At 41.5% G+C, this 20,314-nt stretch overlaps 1 protein-coding gene across 2 annotated transcripts in view; it reads right to left on the reverse strand.

Moving 5' to 3' along the window:
• Positions 1–20,314, reverse strand: part of RAI2 (retinoic acid induced 2) — a 73,921-nt gene continuing 53,607 nt past the window's right edge. For both annotated transcript variants that reach the window (XM_075852965.1, XM_075852966.1), the window contains exon 2: positions 1–2,184. In XM_075852965.1, coding sequence (XP_075709080.1) covers positions 405–2,075 — 1,671 coding nt within the window. In that variant the 5' untranslated portion in view covers positions 2,076–2,184 and the 3' untranslated portion in view covers positions 1–404. The remainder of the gene's footprint in view (positions 2,185–20,314) is intronic.

Raw genomic sequence — 20,314 nt, forward strand, 5'->3', positions numbered from 1 at the left:
TGAATTATAACACATACGAATATTTATTTTAAATAAGCAATGTAGCTATTCATATTAAATACAGCATGTACGCAAATCTTGGCAGTAAAAACAGCTCTGACCAACCCATCAGTCTAGTAAAAGCTGCATAAAATGTGCAATCTGCTCAAAAATAAGTTGTTTGGTGGCTCGTTACAAGTTACAAAAACATAGTAGATATTCTAGCTATTTACCTTTTAATCTTACCCCCCAACATAATAAATTACAAAGGTTTTTTTTAAAGGTATTTACTTGCTGCGTGGGTACATGATCTGCTCTTACGGTTAGAAAATGACTTAAAAAACTGATGTCTTTGTACACCTAGTGTCAAAAAGACGGCATAAGAATTAGTAACCTTCAGTTTCTTGCAGCTTTTTGGGATTATATCATTTTCTTGGGAAAAATGCTGCCAGTCTCTGTTTTTTGATTGGAAGAATATGTATCTCTTGGGAATTCACCTTCTTTAGCTTCATGCCTCTGTTTTTTACTGGCTTTCGTAAAGTGTCTGCATTCTCCCTCACCTCTGTCTGACTCTTCACATCGTAGCTCTGCATTACAGAGTTCTGTGGCAAGTCTCTCTTAAAGGAAAAGTTTTTTGTTGAGACACCGGAAAGTCCTTTAATTTTGCCACAAAATATGGCAGGTACAGCATCTTTCACAGAAACAATGACTTTTGCTGTTTGGGAACTACCCACCAGCTCAATGTTGTTGGGCATTTTAGGCTCAAAACTAGCTCTACTGCTTGGCTCGGAAACCCATTTTTGTTGGCGCAAAACTTCAGCAGAGTTGGTGCAGATAACTCGAGTGTCCTGTTTCTGTGTTCGTTCATTATGGAGCAAGGATGGGTTAAATGTTGTAGCAGGGAAACTCTTACCTGTATAAGCATTTACAGGGTTACACGGAGACATACTTGATGCAGATGTACCAACTTGAGTACTGGAGCTTGCACATCTCTTGTGCACAGGGACTGACAGATCTAAAACACCGTCTTCTTGAAGTACCTCAGTACTTGTATCATTGTTATTAACCAGTGGCTCAGTTTTCATTGAAAGATCAAGTGCTTCATTTTCGTTTATTTTAATGACCGAGTGTCGATGAAACTGTGGAAATTCTGTTTTTGCTGTAAATTCAAAAGGTTTAACTTCTTTCTCCAGGGTGGTTTGGGTGCCTTTGCAATTCTTAAGGATGTCTACTGTTGGTTTAGAAAGGTCCAAGTTTCCTTTACAGTACTTTTCAGTCTGTGGTACTGGTATAGGGATCGGTATGGGTATAGGCAGAGGCACTGGTAGGGGAACAATTACAGGATATGGTACCAGGAGCGTGGCAGGTGGAACTAAAGGAGTTAAAGGGGAGCTGAAGGCTTGAGAGGGGACTGAGTGTATATTAGCAGATGCATAATCTGGAGATGAATGACAAGGAGAGGGTGTGCCTAAACTTGGTGGTGGAAACAAATCTTGTAGTACAGTTGAAAATCCTGGTGTTTGAAAAAGTGCTGGAAGTACATTTTCCTGCACAGGACTAGTAGTCTTCTGGTCTAATATTTGTGGCTGACCAACAGTAGCAGTAGTTCCTGGGAAAAGGTGGTTCTGAAAGGTAGAGCCAGGGCATGGAGGCACTTGAGGCAACACCAATGGGGAGTTCAAGTGCTGAAAAACATGCTGCTCCAAAATCACAGGGAGTGGTACCGGTCCTTGTGTAGTTATAACATAGGGTGTGCTGCTGCTGTTTGTGTTCATTTGAGGTGGGGTGCTACCTGCAACCTGCCAATGTATTGGCAGTACAACGGGGCTCTCTCCCAGGCAAATCGGCTGAAGAACAGTTGCAGCCACCTTCAGTGCTACCCCACTCTGTGAATCAGATGAGGGACTAAGAACAGGGGCAGCTGGCACGGTTACAAGAGGGGAGAGTGCTTTTTTCATCAAACCAGAGGGATTTATATTCCATGCCTCTGTGGTAATCAGTTGTGCGACCCCGTTCTCCAGTTTGTTTGGAATAGTTGAGGAACTGCTGTTAAAGTCCATTTGCAGGTCTGGTGTTTCTTTATAAAGTTCTTCCATTTTCCCACTGCATTACCACTGAATTTGGGTTTGTTACTAATGTTTACATGGCATTGTAGAATCTTCAGTCCATCCAGCTATGCAGGGAACACATCCATCATCTTAATGGCTTTAAAAGCAAACAAAAAGAAAAAATATTTTAGAATCCAGATATTTGGGGATTATTTTTACAGCCATGAATAATTAGAGAAAACCAAAGTATACAGAAATATTACAACATATTTTGTATAACACAAGTTTCCACATATCTTTACAACTGATCTCACAGGCACAATACATAAACACCAGTTTCTCAGAACAATAGTTCTAGGCCTGCAAAATCAAGATACCCCATAAAACAGTCTTCATTTTCCCTTAGTAAAGCTGGTATTACACGGCCCGATGTGGGCTGTGTAAACGAGCGCTGATCAACGAGACCGTTCCAGGTGGTGTCATACTATGTAAGTAAATGTCATAACTCTTCACTGCATCGTTTTATTTACAGCTTGTAAATGGAAAGATAGTTCATTTTTCATTATCTATACGATGAATATATTTAATGGTGGGACAACCCCTTTTAAGGATATGTTCACAATCTGGGTATTGCCCACTGCAGTATTTCTCTACCAAAGACAAATCTTATATTGTACTTAACGTAATATAAAACAATCTCCATAAAATATTGAGGCAGATTTATTATTCAAAATTTGCCAGAATTCTGGCTTAAAGAGGCTCTGTCACCAGATTATAAGTGCCCTATCTCCTACCTAATCTGATAGGCGCTGTAATGTAGATAACTGGTTTTTATTTAGAAAAACTATCAGTTTTGAGCAAGTTATGAACCATTTTAGATTTATGCTAATTAGTTTCTTAATGACCAACTGGGCGTTTTTCAACTTTTTCCCAAGTGGGCGTTGTAAAGAGAAGTGTATGACACTGACCAATCAGCATCATACACTTCTCTCCATTCATGTTTAGCTGCACTCGCAGCACAGCGTGATCTCGTGAGATCACGCTGTGCTGTCACATACTCCCACAGTAACTTTACCGAAGTGTCGGGAGTGTGAATAGACATCCTGGCCTGGCTGGAGGCAATGTTTATTCACTCTCAAGACACTTCAGTAAAGTTAATGTGGGTGTATGTGACAGCACAGCGTGATCTCACGAGATCACGCTGTGCTGCGTACAAATGGACATGACTGGAGAGAAGTGTATGATGCTGATTGTTCAGCATCATACACTCCTCTTTATAATGCTCCCACTTGGTCAAAAGTTAAACGCCCAGTTCGGCATTAAGAAACTAATTATCATAAATCTAAAATTGCTCGTAACTTGCTCAAAAATGATGGTTTTTCAAAATAAAAACCACTGTTCTCTACTTTACAGCACCGATCAGATTATGTAGGAGATAGAGCACTTATAATCTGGTGACAGAGCCTCTTTAAATTGAGTAAGAATTCTGGTGTACATACTGTGGGCCATATTTATTAACTGTTTAAGACACTTTTTCAACACGATAGACAAGTATGGGAGGGCTTAGTGGGAAAGAAGCGTGGTCTAGCAATAGTGGCATGGCTTAAAATTGATTATTAACATACAATTACCAAGTACAATTTATTAACCTGGCTGCAATTATGGTGGTGCGGAGCAACCCTGGACACCAGGAAATTGAAGATTGTGGCAGAGGCCTTACAATAATCATATGAAGCTCTTTGCTTAGGAATGTAGCTTTGTACTTTGTAGCTTTGCTCCTGCTCTGCTCCTTTTAGCCTCGCAGGCTGTGTGAATCTGAGTTCACCACTTAAAATGCTTGTCCACACTTCCAGGTAAGACCGTTCTGTCAAGAAGCTTTTGTAGCATAACACTGCACACAATAACCCTTGCAGGATTTTGTTAATCTCATGCAGAAGAATGAGGGAGCTGACATATTAGACTTGACACATATCACAAATTAGCAGTGTAGCTACCACCAAGTCATGCATGTGTCAGATGCTAACAGACCCTTTCCTTGTAATAGTAACACATGAAAAGCTTAAACTTATTAGTGACCTTTTCAGTGTCAGTTGTCTAAAACTGTGATGACCTTCAGTAAATCCTGCTTCTCAGCTAACACACATCACATAAACCCCACAAAAGAAGCGACAACTCCAGGCAGTGTCGTTTATTGTTACTTTGTGCGTTTGAATCTGCAGCATCAGATACAGTCCTAGCCCAATATGAATTATTTTCTATACTCAAGATGTCAAATATTGCTATAATTTATTGGAGATTTCAATAAAAATCTCCAAAATAATTTATAGAGCAAAGGAAAGCAACCTGTTGATCATGATCTACCGGTTTATCACCCACAGGTGCTGAGTAGATCACCAGAGGAACGTCCGCCACGTTGTGTGACATGTGAGGACGCAGGGAAAGGCTGATGTGCATTCTCTGCTGACACTACTGGAGACATTAATATAGCACTATTTATAGGAGCCATCTACAGGCACTATTAAAGGCAAAATTGTGGCAGCATGGCGACATTCTGATAAAGATATTAGTGGAGACACTTGGCATTTCTGCAGAAAATAGACATGTTGAACATTTTTCTCCTAGAATTTTTGTATCTGAGAAGAAGCTTCACCATAAGCAAACCCCTCTCACAAAGTACAGCATGGTGTAAACCTATGTATTGACATGACATGACATGCTGGATTTTAATTGTTCAATTATGACATTTAAGAGGGGACAATATATATTTTGAGTTCCCTTGAAAGATAGATTACATATTTTTTTTATTCTAACTTTGATGTGAAGTTGCTCTTTGTATCGTCTAATTCAGCCTTAATCACTAAGCTTTTTGATTGTTTTTTCTGCTAATTTCTTCTTTGTGCAGCAAAATTACCTGAAGATGTCAACAAATCGGAGTGATTAAGGTGATCAATAAAAATGTTCAAAGTAAAACCGCACTGAAATGGAAAACCGTCAATTACAGAATATAAGACGCCACTACATGTTTCATGCCTTTTATTTACACAAAGTATAAAACTATACAACGTTATACTTGAATATTTTTTACCCCTTCCCGATATTTGCCATATGGATACGTCATGGAAAGCTAGTGCTTCCTGCATCTTGCTGTATCCATACGACAAATGAATGGCACCGGCTCAGAAGCTGTCAGCGGTGTATTGCAACTGACATCCGACTAATGGCGGGGACCGAAATTAGCTTTGATCCCCGCCATTAACCCCTTAAATGTAGCGGTCAAAAGCGATCGCTGCATTTAAGTTGTTTGCAGCTCATCGGCACCCCAGCAATGAAATTGCAGGGGGTTCCGGTGGCTGCAATGGCAACCGGAGGCCTAATATTAGCTTCCCGGTCTGCCTTGCATGGAAACCTTCCAGACTTGAAAGGCTTCCGTAGCCGGCGGCAAGAGTAGGGAAAAATATCCAGGGAAAAATTTACATTTTTACTTTGCACCATCCGCAGCGCAATCATTTATGGAAAAGTCCTGTAGGGTGAAAATGCTCACTACACCCTTAATAAATGCCTTGAGGGGTACAGTTTCCAAAATTGGGTCACTTCTCGGGTTTCTTTTATTATTTCACATCAGAGCCCTGCGATTGTGAACCAATACTTTATAAATCGCCAAATTAGCCCTCAATTTTACATGGTACTCTTTCACACCTGAGCCCTGTCAAATGTCCAGACAAAAGATTAGGGCCACATGTAGGGTGATTCTAAAACCGGGAAACACCGCATAATAATTAGAGAGCAGTCTTGTTATGGTGGCACAAGCTGGGCACCACATATTGGCATATCTATGGAAAAAATCCCATTTTCACTCTGCAACATCGAGTGTACACTAATTTCTACAAAACACCTGCGGGTTAACATACTCACTACACCCCTAGGTGAATACCTTGAGGGGTGTAGTTTCCAATATGGGGCACTTCTGGGGGGGGGTTTCCACTGTTTTGGTCCCACAGGTGCTTTGCAAATGCAACATAGCGACCAGAAACCAATCCAGCAAAATCTGCACTCCAAATGCCGCTCCTTCCCTTCTGAGCCCTGCCGTGTGTCCAAACAACGGTTTATGACCACGTATTGCCGTACTCGGGAGAATTTGCTTTACAAATGTTGGGGTTCTTTTTTTCCTTTGTTGAGAAAATGAAACATTTTGCGCTAAAGTTACGTCTTATTGAAGAAAAAGGATTGTTTTTATTTTCACTGCCCAATTCTAATAAAATCTATGGAACACCTGTGGGGTCAAAATGCTCACTACACCCCTAGATGAATTCCTCAAGTGGTGTAGTTTCCTAAATGGAGACACTTTTTGGACATTTTCATTGTTTTGTCCCCTCAGGGGCTTTGCAAATGTAACATGGCCTCTGCAAACCATTCCTGCTAAATGTGATCTCCAAAAGCCAAATAGCACTCTTTCCCTTCTAAGCCCTGCCGTGTGTCCAAACATCCATTTATTACCACATGTGGAGTATTGTTTATTAAATTAAATTTAGCTTTTTCCCCTTTAGTCCTTGTGGAAATGAAAAAAAAATTAGCTAAACCTACATTTTCTTTAAAAAAAAATGTACATTTTAATTTTCACAGCCTAATTCAAATAATTTCTGCAAAAAATCCTGTGGTGTCAAAATGCTCACTATACCCCTAGATAATTTCCTTGGGGTTACTTGTGGGCTGTATTGGAGCGGATCGCTTTGGAAGGAACTTTATAAAATGGGTACAATTACTATATAAGGAACCGGTAGCTAGGATCAGAGCAAATGGAAGGATGTCGGACTCTTTTAGGTTAGAGAGGTGGAAGCGACAGGGATGCCCACTTTCCCCGCTACTATTTGCGCTGGCAATTGAACCCCTAGCAAATATGGTAAGACAACATCCGGGGATAGAAGGGTTTCGTTGTGGGGAGCTGGAGGAGCGCATAGCACTATATGCGGATGATATCTTGTTGTTCCTGGGGAGATAGATTATTCATTGCCAGTGATAATGACGGTATTGGAGCGGTTTGGCAGATTTTCAGGGTTAAAAATTAATTTTAACAAGTCGGTGTTGCTGCCACTCCAGCCAGTAGATACGCCATTGATGATTGGAGGAATTGAGGTACCGTGTGTACGGAAGTTTAAGTATCTGGGAATTACGGTATCGGCAAGGGTGCAGGACTTTGTTGAGTTGAATGTGATACCATTATTGAATAAATTAACAGATAGGACCAAAGTATGGCTTGGGTTACCACTGTCAGCACTGGGAAGAGCAAATCTCATCAAAATGATTCTGATGTCCCAGGTTCTTTATGTTGTGCATAATGCCCCAGTGTGGTTGCGTAAATATTGGTTCAGGAGAATACATAATTTGTTTAGGGACTTAGTGTGGAAAAGGGGGATCCCCAGGATTAAAATGGAAAAGCTACAACTACCAGCAGAACAGTGAGGGTTAGCTATTCCAAATGCATGGATATATTATCTAGCGGCTCAAATACAACACTTTAAAGGCTGGAAGAATAGGGAGGAGTGGAATTCTAGTGGGAAATTGGTGTACTATTTGGGCCAGAGAACGGATGTACTAGATGGAGTCTCATAAATTAAGGAGGGAGGCGAGAGGGAAACCGACTTTGCTATTACTACATAGAGTTTGGTGGGAAAGTAAGAAAATATTGGGGTTTACAGGATGCTCCGATTATATGCCCTTATGGGATAATCCATATCTATGGGAATTTAATATTTTGGAAGGATTTCAGGATTGGGAACAAGCAGGGATCAGATATGTGCACCAGTTGTATGAAGAAGGTACTCTTAAGCTCTTTGCACAATTACAGGAAGAGTTTGGACTCTCACATCGGCTGTTCTACCAATATCTTCAGTTAAGGCATGCGGCGCAGGCTCAAGAGAGGCTGGTGGACTTGAGTTGCTCCACTATGGGAGAGATGGAACAGGTGTTGGGGGCACAAGACACTAAAGGGATTATTTCGGTGCTATATAGTACGCTACTCTCCAAATTCCTAGGAGATCCGCTGGTGGAGATCAGACGTAAATGGGAAGAGGATGTAGGGACTATAGCAGACGAAGAATGGGAGGAAATACTTGGATCGTCCAAAATACTCTCTATTAGTGTAGCGCACAGGAGGTCACAACTCTTTCTATTACATAGGGTGTATAGGACGCCTAAGGTGCTATGGCAAATGCGAATTAGATCAACAAAGGAGTGTCCTAGGTGTTTGTTTGATGGGGCGGACATAAAACATATGTTTTGGAGCTGTCCGATGCTAAATGTCTATTGGAAAGAAGTTAAAGGAATGGTATCTAGAGTATATGGTAGAGATTTCCCACTGGAACCTAAGGGTATGTTCACACGCTGAGCCAAAAACGTCTGAAAATACGGAGCTGTTTTCAAGGGAAAACAGCACCTGATTTTCAGACTTTTTTGAGCAACTCACGTTTTTCGCGCAGTTTTCTCGGCCGTTTTTGGAGCTGTTTTCAATAGAGTCTATGAGAAAACCGCTCCAAAAACGTCCCAAGAAGTGTCCTGCACTTATTTTGACGAGGCTGTAATTTTACGCGTCGTCTTTTGACAGCTGTCAAACGACGACGCGTAAATTACAGGTCGTCGGCACAGTACGTCGGCAAACCCATTCAAATGAATGGGCAGATGTTTGCCGACGTATTGGAGCCGTATTTTCAGGCGTAAATCGAGGCATAATACACCTCGTTTACGCCTGAAAATAGGTCGTGTGAACCCAGCCTTAGATCTTTTTATTGGGCTGTATGGGGGAGGAAGGAGGGGATGGAGTGGAATTGCTGGCTATTAAAAAGGTCCTGTATCACGCTAGGAAACTAATTGCAAAATATTGGCTGCAGGCGGATCCCCTGGAGGTGTCTGAGCTGGTTGGATATGTGAACCACACAGTATCACTGGAACATCGAATATATCTGAAAAGAGGGGCAATTCATAAGCATGAGAAGCAATGGGGTAAATGAGTGAACACCTATGGTAATGCAGTACACTAGATGAGATTTGGAGGTGGGCTGACACACTTATATTGTCAAGGTATGGTGGGATCCCTGTTTGATATGCAGGAAGGATGGAGGAGGTGGAGTGGCTTGACGAATCAGGAGAAAGTTAGGTTGACAGGGGTAGGGACAGGGACGTATGTGAAGATACAACCAAAGATGATGGATACATATTATAATGTAACTGCAGGAATTTTGCATTAAGAACGAGATGTTATGTTAGTTTTTTTCCTGTTTATTATCGGAAATGCAAAAGCTGTATAACGAATGTTGTATTCTCAATAAAAACTTGTTTGATTTAAAAAAAAAAATACAAGGCCACTTTCACTAAGGCAGTATTTGATTAAAAAATTTGCCTCTGTTTTTGTAAGCCAAAACCAGGACTGACCTACACAGTATAATGGAAAGATATGCACCTCTTCTGTGTTTTGGACCCAATCCACCGTTTCAGCTTACAAATATGGATGTAAAATACAGACTAAATTACTGCTGTGTGAATATGGCCTAGACCTTTACATTTTTTGGTAGCCTTATTATTGGTGTTTGAAGTTTTGCACTAGAGTGCTGTAATACGGAAAAACAAATGGTTCGTTTCACAGATATTTCATTCTCCAAAACATAAAGCATGCAGGGAATGAGTTTATTTGGAAATGTCAGCGTTGCTAAGCAGAAAACTGTGCGCTTTATGGCAGTGCTTTGAAGGTTATACTGCACAGCGCACAAGTTCATATGAGGTTCAACTGTTCCTTCCTTGACCAAGCAACTAAAACAGCTGAGAAGGAATCTTATTTTATTTGCAGGATGGATGAAACTGGCAGCAGGGAATGAAGTCAATCTGCTCTAAAAACAAAGTAAAATGTGTTTGTTTACAACTTTTCAATGCTGCAATGAAAGCTATGGGAATGAGAGGTATGAAAAAATGTATTATTTACATGATATTTATATGATCACTTCAGTTGCATTTATTTACAATAATAAACTGCAGGCATACGTATACACACTGACATGGAGGTATACAAGAAAAATAACCAGCACTTAAAGGGGTTGTACCAAAAATAAAAATAAATTATTACCTATCCACAGGATATGTGATCATTTTCTGATCACTAATGGCCCCACCGCTGGGACCCCCACTGATCGTGAGAACGCCCTGTTCCTCCTCACTGCTTGACCACAGTGAGGAGAACATTGAATGGTTCAGCGGTTGACCATGCGCGCTCCATTTAAAGTCTAGGAGAATGAGTGAAACAGCCGAGCACAGCGCTTGGCTGTTTCCGTCATTCTCATAGACATTGAATTGAGCGGCACGCGCATTGCTTGACCGCCGCTCTATTCAAGCTCCTCCTCACTGTGGGGGTATAGTGAGGAGGATCTGAGGGTTTGGGAACCCTGTTCTCATGGTGGATGGGGGTCCCAGCAGTGGAAACCCCAGTGATCAGAAAATCATCACCTAATCTGTGGCTAGGTGACATTTTTTTAAAATCTGTTAATACCCCTTTAAAAGGGGGAATATTGTTAGAGCTTGCACAATAAAAGTTGCAATCAAGACCACCCAATTGGTGATCCTTAAAAGCTGGCATTATACGTGTTTGAGGAGAGAGAGATATTCTAGTTTCAGCTACTTATGGAGCCGTAATAGGGCTGCCATAGAAGTGAACCCTCTACTTTTAACTCCTTATGCCAGTGACGCTGTACAGTTCCATACTAAAATAGCTATGCATTGTTGTACAAGCTCCGTGCGAGTGTACAAGAATCCTAAGGATGTGTATATACTTATCCAGTCTGAATATTTCCCACCTGCATCATTTAGGGCAATTGTGATAGAGCATGTGTTAACATACACCGGAAAACAAAGTGAATTTAGCACCCTGAAACCAGTAAAAAAAAAAACTTTTATGTAAATGTCAACTTTTTTTTTATTTTATAAGGAAAAGCATCACTCTTCTCCCTATGCTTTTACCTAATGTGTATGCCAAACTTTAGAGTTTTAGGTATTTGGTTCTCATTTAAAAAAAAGTCTAGCGCTTATTTTAGAGGAAACAACGCCGGGTTTTCAAAGTTCGTAAAGAAGAAGTCCACCTTAAAATCATGTTCCTATATTTCAGAACTTATCGTCCCAAAGATAACATGGTCACCAACTTAAAGGGGCTGTGGTGCCTGTACTCATTCAAACAAGTTGGATATTTTAGTGACTAGCAAACTCAGATATAATTCTCCTTCTAATAATTTTAATATGCCAGTGTGCTGTTAAAATTTGTCACTGAGCAGTGCTTTCTTAACTCCCATGCAACAGAATGGAGAAAGCCGCATGCATACTTAGCCCTCTCTCCATTAGTCCCCGTCTGGAATCTGCGGCCACCACGCCGGTCGTACCGGGGTCGAGTGACCACGGTTCTCGATACAGGTGTGGGACACACATCTTTCAGACATTTATGGAATATCCACAGGACAGTCCATGAAAGTCTAAGTTGGAAATACCCCTTTAACCCCTTAATGACCGGGCCATTTTGCACGTTAATGACCAAGGATTATTTTTTGTTTTTCCACGGTCGCATTCCAAGAGTCGTAACTTTTTTTTTATTCCGTCGACATAGCCGTATAAGGGCTTGTTTTTTGTGGGACGAGTTGTGTTTTGTAATTGTACCATTTTTAGATGCTTATAATATATTGATTAACTTTTATTAACTTTATTTTAGGAGAGAATTGAAAATAAGCAGCTATTCCAGCATTAATTTTCACGTTATAAATTTACGCCGTTTACTATGCAGCGTAAATAACATGTTAACTTTATTCTATGGGTCGGCACGATTACGGGGATACCAAATATGTAAAGGTTTTATATGTTTTTCCTACGTTTGCACAATAAAAAGCCTTTTAGAAAAAATTACTTGTTTTTGCATCGCCGCGTTCCAAGAGGCGTAACGTTTTTATTTTTCCGTCGATGTGGCCGTACGTGGGCTTGATTTTTGCGGGACAATGTGTCGTTTTCATTAGTACTATTTTGGGGTACATAGGACTTATAGATTAACTTTTATTTTATTTTTTATGGGGGGAATGGGAGAAAAGAGAATTTTGCCGTTGTTTTTTGCGTTTTCTTTGGACGCCGTTCATCCGGCGGTTTAATGTGTTCATTTTATTGGTCAAGTTGTTACGATCGCGGGGATACCATATATGTGTGTGTGTGATTTGTTTTGACCGTTTTATTAAATAAAACCACGTTTTGGGCAAAAAAAGTAGTTTTATTTGACTTTGACTGTAATTTTATTTTTTTTTTTTCACAAACTTTATTTAACTGTTTTACATTTTTTTTTTTAGTCCCACCAGGTGACTTCACTATGCGATGTGCCGATCGCAAATATAATGCTTTGGTATACTTCGTATACCAAAGCATTATTGCCTGTCAGTGTAAAACTGACAGGCAACCAGTTAGGTCATGCCTCTGGCATCGCCTAACCGGCAGATGCTGAAGACAGACCTGGGGGTCTTTGTTAGACCCCCGGCTGTCATGGAAACCCGACGGCGACCCGCGATTTGTTTGCGGGGGCGCCGATCGGGAGACAGAGGGAGTTCCCCCTTCTGTCAAACACATTAAATGCCGCTGTCACTATTGACAGCAGCATTTAATGGGTTAAACTGCCGGAATCGGCGCGCGCTTCGATTCCGGCAGTTGCAGCAGGAGCCAGGCTGTGTATAACAGCCGTGCTCCTGCCGCTGATCGCGTGGGTAAACTGTCAGTACCCGCGCGATCACAGGACGGATATATCCGTCCTCCTGCGCGAACTAGCAGCTGCTGAGGACGGATATATCCGTCCTTCGGCGTTAAGGGGTTAAAAGTTTGATTCAACTAATTTTAATATAAGATAAGACAGCACACGTAAACACAAAATGCAGCTTTACTGGTTGACGAGTATGCTCATCATGAGCGGCATACTCGTCCTGCTGACTGTGCGGGCACAGCAAGTGTGCCTGTGCGATCTGGAGTGGGGCAACCCAGCTCTAACGGCAGACATCAGCAAAACCTCTGATCCCGCTGCTAAACCCTTGAATGCCACGATTACAGCTGATCGCAGCATTCAAAGAGAGTGAAGTGGGGACCCCCTTTTATCGCGTCACCGTGAATCCCTGTGACACGATCGAGGCTCATACAATGAAGGACTCCAGGGCTGGCTGACCATTTTCTGTTTGCCCATTTTTTGTTGTTAGGGCATACTTAGGTATGCTCTAACAATTGCCTGTGTACTATCAGTACACAGGCTAATGTACTGGCATATAGATGTATGCCCGTACATTAGTTAATCACTTGGAGACCATCTTTTTTCCTCCCAGCCTTTCAAAAGCCATAACATTTGTCTGTTTCCGTCCACATAGCCATATGAGAGCCTTTATGTTTTGAGGCAGAAGTTGTAGTTTTTAATGGCACCATTTATTGTATCATAATGTACTAGGAAACGGAAAGAACATTATTGGTGTGTGGGAATTGGAAAAAAACCGCAAACCATTGTGTATCGTGCGGTGAATACGACATGTTAACTTTATTCTGCGGGTCAGTACGATTTTGTCGCAATACCAAATGTTGTTTTTTAAACTTAAAATAGGAAAAGGTTGTGGTTTTTTTTTGTACATTAAAAAAATAACAATAAAATAAAACAATATTCTGCTATACTTATGTATTGCGCTGTTTAACGGCTCCTTTTAAGCCATGCATAGGAGGACAAAGACGGTAGACCTGGGGGTTCATTATATAAATTAAACGTTAATATATATCTAGCAAAAAATGGTACCTACATAAAGTACATCTAGTCCCGCAGAAAACAAAGCCTCGTATAACAACGTTGAACAACAAATAAGAGAGTTATGACCGCCAATATGGAAAGAGGAAAAATCAAAAAAAAATTCTGGTCCTCAAGGACAAATTTGGCCCTATTGTTCAATTTATTGAGGATAAAGATTTACTCAAAACCTATATCACCTATGTGAAAAAGTAATTGTGCCCACTAAACCGAATAATTGACGTATCGCCTTTGGCAGTAACAACTGCAATCTAACGTTTGCGATAACTTGCGATGAGTCTCTTGCATCGCTGTGGAGGAATATTGGCCCATTCTTTCAATTTGGCTACATTGGAGGGTTCTTGAGCATGAACTGCATGTTTAAAGAGGCTCTGTCACCACATTATAAGTGCCCTGTCTTCTACATAAGGAGATCGGCGCTATAATGTAGATGACAGCAAGGCTTTTTATTTAAAAAAACAATCTATTTTTACCACTTTTTATTAGCGATTTTAGATTTATGCTAATGAGTTGCTTAATGCCCAAGTGGGCGTATTTGTACTTTAGACCAAGTGGGCGTTGTACAGGGGAGTGTATGACGCTGACCAATCAGCGTCATGCACGCCTCTCCATTCATTTACTCAGCGCATTGGGATCCTGCTAGATCCTTATGTGCTGTCTTATACTAACACATTAACAATACTGAAGTGTTTAGACAGTGAATAGACATTCCACAGGATGTCTATTCACAATCTCTACACTTCATTACTGTTTCTATGGTAGTTACAGCAGAGGAAGCGTGATCTCGTTGTAACCTGTCATTTACAGCGAGATCTCGCGAGATCACGCTTCCTCTGCTGTAACTACCACAGACAGAGTAACGAAGTGCAGGGATTGTGAATAGACATCCCGTGGAATGTCTATTCACTGTCTAAACACTTCAGTATTGTTAATGTGTTAGTATAAGACAGCACATAAGGATCTAAAAGGATCCCTATGCGCTGAGTAAATGAATGGAGAGGAGTGCATGATGCTGATTGGTCAACGTTATACACTCCTCTGTACAACGCCCAGTTGGTCTAAAGTAAAAATACGCCCACTTGGGCATTAAGCAACTCATTAGCATAAATCAAAAATTGCTAATAAAGTGGTAAAAATAAAAATAAAAAGCACTGCTGTCACCTACATTATAGCGCCCATCTCCTTATGTAGGAGATAAAGCACTTATAATGTGGTGACAGAGTCTCTTTATCCGGTTAAGGACTAGGCTGTTTTACAGCTAAATGACCAGAGAAAATTTCACAATTTTGCTATGCGCTTCTTTAGATGACTATAACTTTGCAGGTCAATAAAGTTCATCTTTAAAAAGAGTGTAAAATTCAAAGGATAGATAGGGCTTTGTTTTAGTGTCATTTGTCAGTATACATTATTTTTTTTTTTTTTCGAAAGTGGGCAAAATTGGAAAAAAATGCAAGAATTTAGCAAATGCGTCAGATTATGCTAGCATTTTTCACACACAGTATAGTCCATGGACAAATTTTATCTCCTTTCACATTCTGCCGCTTCTCCCGTGCATGGGGATACCAAATATGTGTGCTTCATTCACTGTTCGGGCATGTGCCAGGGCTTGGCTTAAAAGGAGGCTTTTTGGCCTTTTCGGTCCAGGAATTCTGCATTTGATTTTATAGCCGCATACTGTTTTCTAGGGGGCGTAATGCTGCTGAAACATTAGAGACACCCCATAAATGACTTCATTCACACAAGTAGACCCCACAAGGTTTCCTTCAAGGGGTTTATCATCTTTTTATAAAGTTTAGTTATCTTTTGAAAGTTTCTTGAATAAGGTGGAACAAAATAAAATCCGCAATTTTTTAGCAAATGCGTCAGATTATGCTAGCATTTTTCACAGACAGTATAGACCACGGACAAAATTCATCTCCTTTCTCATTCTGCCACTTCTCCTGTGCATGGGGATACCAAATATGTGTGCCTTATTTATCACATAGAGATGTAGAAGGGCGGACGATAGAAGAAGCTTATTTCACAAATCTCCATTTTTCAAAGCTGGTTTTACAAAACTCAACAGAGTTTCTATAACACTTCCAAAATATCTGCTCTTGAAGCAGAGATCCCAAAATATTCATCTAGGGGTATAATGGGAATTTATTTTTTGGGGTTTTCTAAAATAAGAAATTGCAGGTTTATGCAAATGGAGCTCTCCAGCAGATGAACTTTAGAAAACATGCCATCGACCCCCCCACCCATTCCCTTCCTCACCCTTGGAGTAAAATCAGGGGGAAAATAAAAACGTAATGTAGGGCAAATATATTTTCAACTAATTAACTAAAATCTAATAATTCAGAACAGTGTGGTATTTTTTTTAAAACATGGGTCAATCCAGAGGCCTGGTTGCGAGGGACATGAGGGACAGAAATATCGTGAATCTTTGCGGTGCCCGTCTTTTCTGCAGACGTGGCACTTTTTCTGGGGGTTACTTCTAGTTGGTGTTGGGAAATGCGAGTGATGAAATGTCTTTCAGTCAGTCGCTTGACATCCCCAGACTGGGGGCATTCTCTGGTGTCTTGAACATCAAAAATGAGGCCTTCAATAATTTTGTATGTGTCTCTTCCAATGAAAAACGGCTCCATTTACGTCTCAAGAAGTGACATGCACTTCTTTGACGCGGGCGTCTTCTTTACGCGCCGTCTTTTGACAGCGGCGCATAAAAAAAATGACTGTCGGCACAGTACATCGTAACATCCATTCAAATGAATGGGCAGATGTTTGCCGATGGTTTGGAGCTAAAACGCCCGAATTACGTCCGTAAATAGGGTGTGTGAACCCAGCCTTACAGATAAATAGCCACTTTTTTGTACCAGGTTTTTGTTTTGCGTTTTACTAAATAGGGCTGTAAAACCTGGTCGCTTAAATCCATCCCCCCCCCAATGTACTTGTTATATTCGGACAAGCTCACTGGTTTGTGCTTGTCCGATGTTGCCCCCCTTTCCCTCACTGCCACTTTTCCTGTGGTATGAATCGTGCTTAGCACATACACGTCTTTGCGATCCCTGAACTTGACCGCCAGCAATTCCTCAGATGCATGAGCACAGGAGTTCCCCTTTACCATGCGCTTCCCCACTAATTGCTGCGGAAATCCAATTCGGTTTTTGCGCATGGTACCACATGCCCCAGTCCTTGCAGCATGCAAATGCCTAAACAGGGGCACACTGGAATAAAAATTATCACAGTACAGGTGGTACCCCTTGTGAAGCAGAGGCTGCATTATCTCCCAAACGATCTTACTGCTGGTGGAAAGATCAGGGGGGCATCCAGGAACATTTATTGTGCGGTCCCGCCCTTCATAAATCCTGAAGGCGGTGGTATATCCTGACCCGCTTTCACACAATTTGTAGAGCTTAACACCATATCTTGCCCTTTTGGAAGGTAGATATTGGCGAAAGCTAAGTCTTCCATGGAAGTTGTGGAGGTATTCGTCCACGCTCACATTCTGCTCAGGGGTGTAAAGTTGCAGAAATAAATTATTGAGGGAATTTCTCAGTGGTCTTATTTTGAACAACCAATCACGGTTTTCATCGGTACTTGGGGGGGGGGGGGCCTGTGCATTGTCAGTGAAGTGGAGGAACCTCATTAATGTCTCATAACGAGACCTGGGCATTACTGCAGAAAACACTGGGGTGGCTTGGGCGGGTCTTGTTGACCAGTAAGACCTAATGGAGGGCTTTTTGACAATACCCATATTTAGGGTGAGCCCCAAAATTTTTTTTAATTCCTGCAAATTGGTGGGCGTCCAACCTCTGGCCTGGGTGGATGAAGGTTTCTGCCTTATATATTGAGCGGCATATACATTTTTTCGTGGGCAATCATATCTAGGATGTCGTCAGTAATAAATAAATGGAAGTAATCCATTTGGACAAAATTTGTATTGTCCACAGTTATGCCAGGAGTGGCAGTAAATCTGTGGATTCTAGGCCCAAAAGATGGAGCAGGTGCCCATACAAGAGCCTGAACTGGAGGGACCAGGTTGTCCCGTGCTACAGCGCTACTAGGCCCTCCGCTTTCATCTTCTGCAGTTTCTACTGCGTCAGGGATAACGTCCCCTGAAGATGATCCTGAAGTGGCGCTATCATCGTCACTGCCTACAGCAGGTTCCATTTCTGACGCCCTCTCAACAAATTTGATCGCTGTGATAGGTTTTCACAGCGATCACATGTTCAGGGACCATCAGATTGGTCCCTGATACTCTTCCCACAGCTGTTAGTAACAGCGTGGGCACAGTGCTGTGTGCACGCGATCGCGCGTGTACACTCTCTGAAGTGCCGCCGTAATTAGTCTATATGGTGGACTTCAGAGACCCTGACCGCTGGCCATAAAAACACAGCCAGCGGTCGGGAACCTGTTAAAGAGGCACGGTCACCATTTTAATACTTCTCTATCTTCTACCTAATCTAATAAACGCTTTGTTGTAGATAACTACTGTTCTGTTTTTTTTTAAAAACGTTTATTTCCTGGTAACGTGAACCGATCGACAATAACCGCACATCGATTGGCGCTTATTTGCTCCACTTACATGGAGCAGAGAGACTAATTTTCAGCTGCAAGTACATTTTAAAGTAAATTGGGGGGAATTTATTAACTTTTTTATGCTAGTTTTCTAATGCAAAAAGGTCTCAAATGCATTAACACATTGCTGCCCATGATGAGTTTTTGGTGGGTGGGGCTTGATTAAACAGGCGGGGCCTGTCGCATTAAATTTACTATAATTTTCACCATAAACCGGTGTACATTAAAGTGGAAATCTACGTTCGCTCATAGCTTGCATAGATTTCCCTTTCAGACGCACGGACAACCAGAGATGTTCCTAATTTAATAAGAGGCATGCTCGTCTTATTAAATTAGGCACATCTTACTTATCTTACACGATGAAAAACAAAGAGGATGGTCCAGCGCTGTGTCAAATTTTTAAAAAGGAAGTATAATTCCCAATTTTATTGGAGATGCGATTAAAATACAAAGGGAGACGCAGTCTCGAGGTGTATGTAGTAGCGGGCTGATAGCCTGAGACTACGCGTTTCAAGCACACACGGTGCTCTTAGTCATGGCACATTCTTCTGCCATGACTAAGAGCACCGTGTGTGCTTGAAACGCGTAGGCTCAGGCTATCAGCCCGCTACTACATACACCTCGAGACTGCGTCTCCCTTTGTATTTTAATCGCATCTCCAATAAAATTGGGAATTGTACTTCCTTTTTAAATTTGACACAGCGCTGGACCATCCTCTTTGTTTTTCTTGCTGTCTTTACCGCTGGCCGTCGCGGGGATCCGTGCGAAGTGTCGGGAGACGCAACTACCGGTGAGCTGGAGGTTTCCTCCCTATCTCTTCTATATCTTACACTATCTTAGAAACGCCAGTGTTAATAAATCTTTCCCATTGTTTTAATTGTGCCGTAAACCGCATTGTAAAAGCGTGCGCGGTAATTGCTGCAGAGTTATTGGCCGTGCAGCACACAACCGCTTCGTATACAGGCAGCCTAAAGGGGTTGGCAACTTTCCTATAAATTCAACTAATTTGCCCTAACATAGTAGTAATCTCACTAATAATAACTGCCTTTTTATTCTGCTCCCTTTCAAGTCTGGCCAACATTGTGTGGCGGTGGGTTGTATGTAAACAGTGCAGGCATTATCGTCACAGTAGATATTTGTCGACAGAGCCCTTGCTCACACTTGTGCATATACATAAAAGCACTTTGAACATACATTGATCGATTAAAAAGGCTTCCATAAACTGACCATACACTAGAGATTTCAGATGACCGTTGGTTTGTTAGTCTGTGAAGGTGGTCGTTCTGGTCGGCAACACCATAAATTAAAAATCTCATCGCCAATCGATCACTGCCATAATCTGTGATCTGGGCTGCCCTATATTGCACTTCTATTGATGGGGTGCAGATAGGTTGTTTCAAGGCACACTGAACACCCTGATTCACAGCTACCAATATATTAATGTTAAATTGAACTAATATATAACTTTTATTGACTTAAAGTGTAGCTAAACGTTTGACAAACTTCTGACATGTCATCGTGACATGTCAGAAGTTTGGATTTGTGGGGGTCTGAGCACTGAGACCCCCACCAATCGCTATAACGAAGCAGCTGAGGAGCTCGTGTGAGCGCTGAGCCGCTTCATGTCTGTTCAGCTTTTTCCAGAAATAAATGTATCTGTGTACGGACTCAATACAAAGTCTACGAGCCCGTTCTCCGATACATCGGCTTTCTGGAAAAAGCCGAACAGACATGAAGCGGTTGAGAGCTCACACGAGCACTTCAGCTGCTTCGTTCTAGCGATTGGTGGGGGTCTCAGTGCTCGGACCCCCACCAATCCAAACTTCTGGCATGTCACTATGACATGTTGGAAGTTTGTCAAACGTTCGCTACACTTTAAATAAAACACTTCCAAATAGGACAT

The sequence above is a fragment of the Rhinoderma darwinii genome, chromosome 2, assembly GCF_050947455.1.
Source record: "Rhinoderma darwinii isolate aRhiDar2 chromosome 2, aRhiDar2.hap1, whole genome shotgun sequence".
In the NCBI taxonomy this organism is placed as follows: domain Eukaryota; kingdom Metazoa; phylum Chordata; class Amphibia; order Anura; family Rhinodermatidae; genus Rhinoderma; species Rhinoderma darwinii.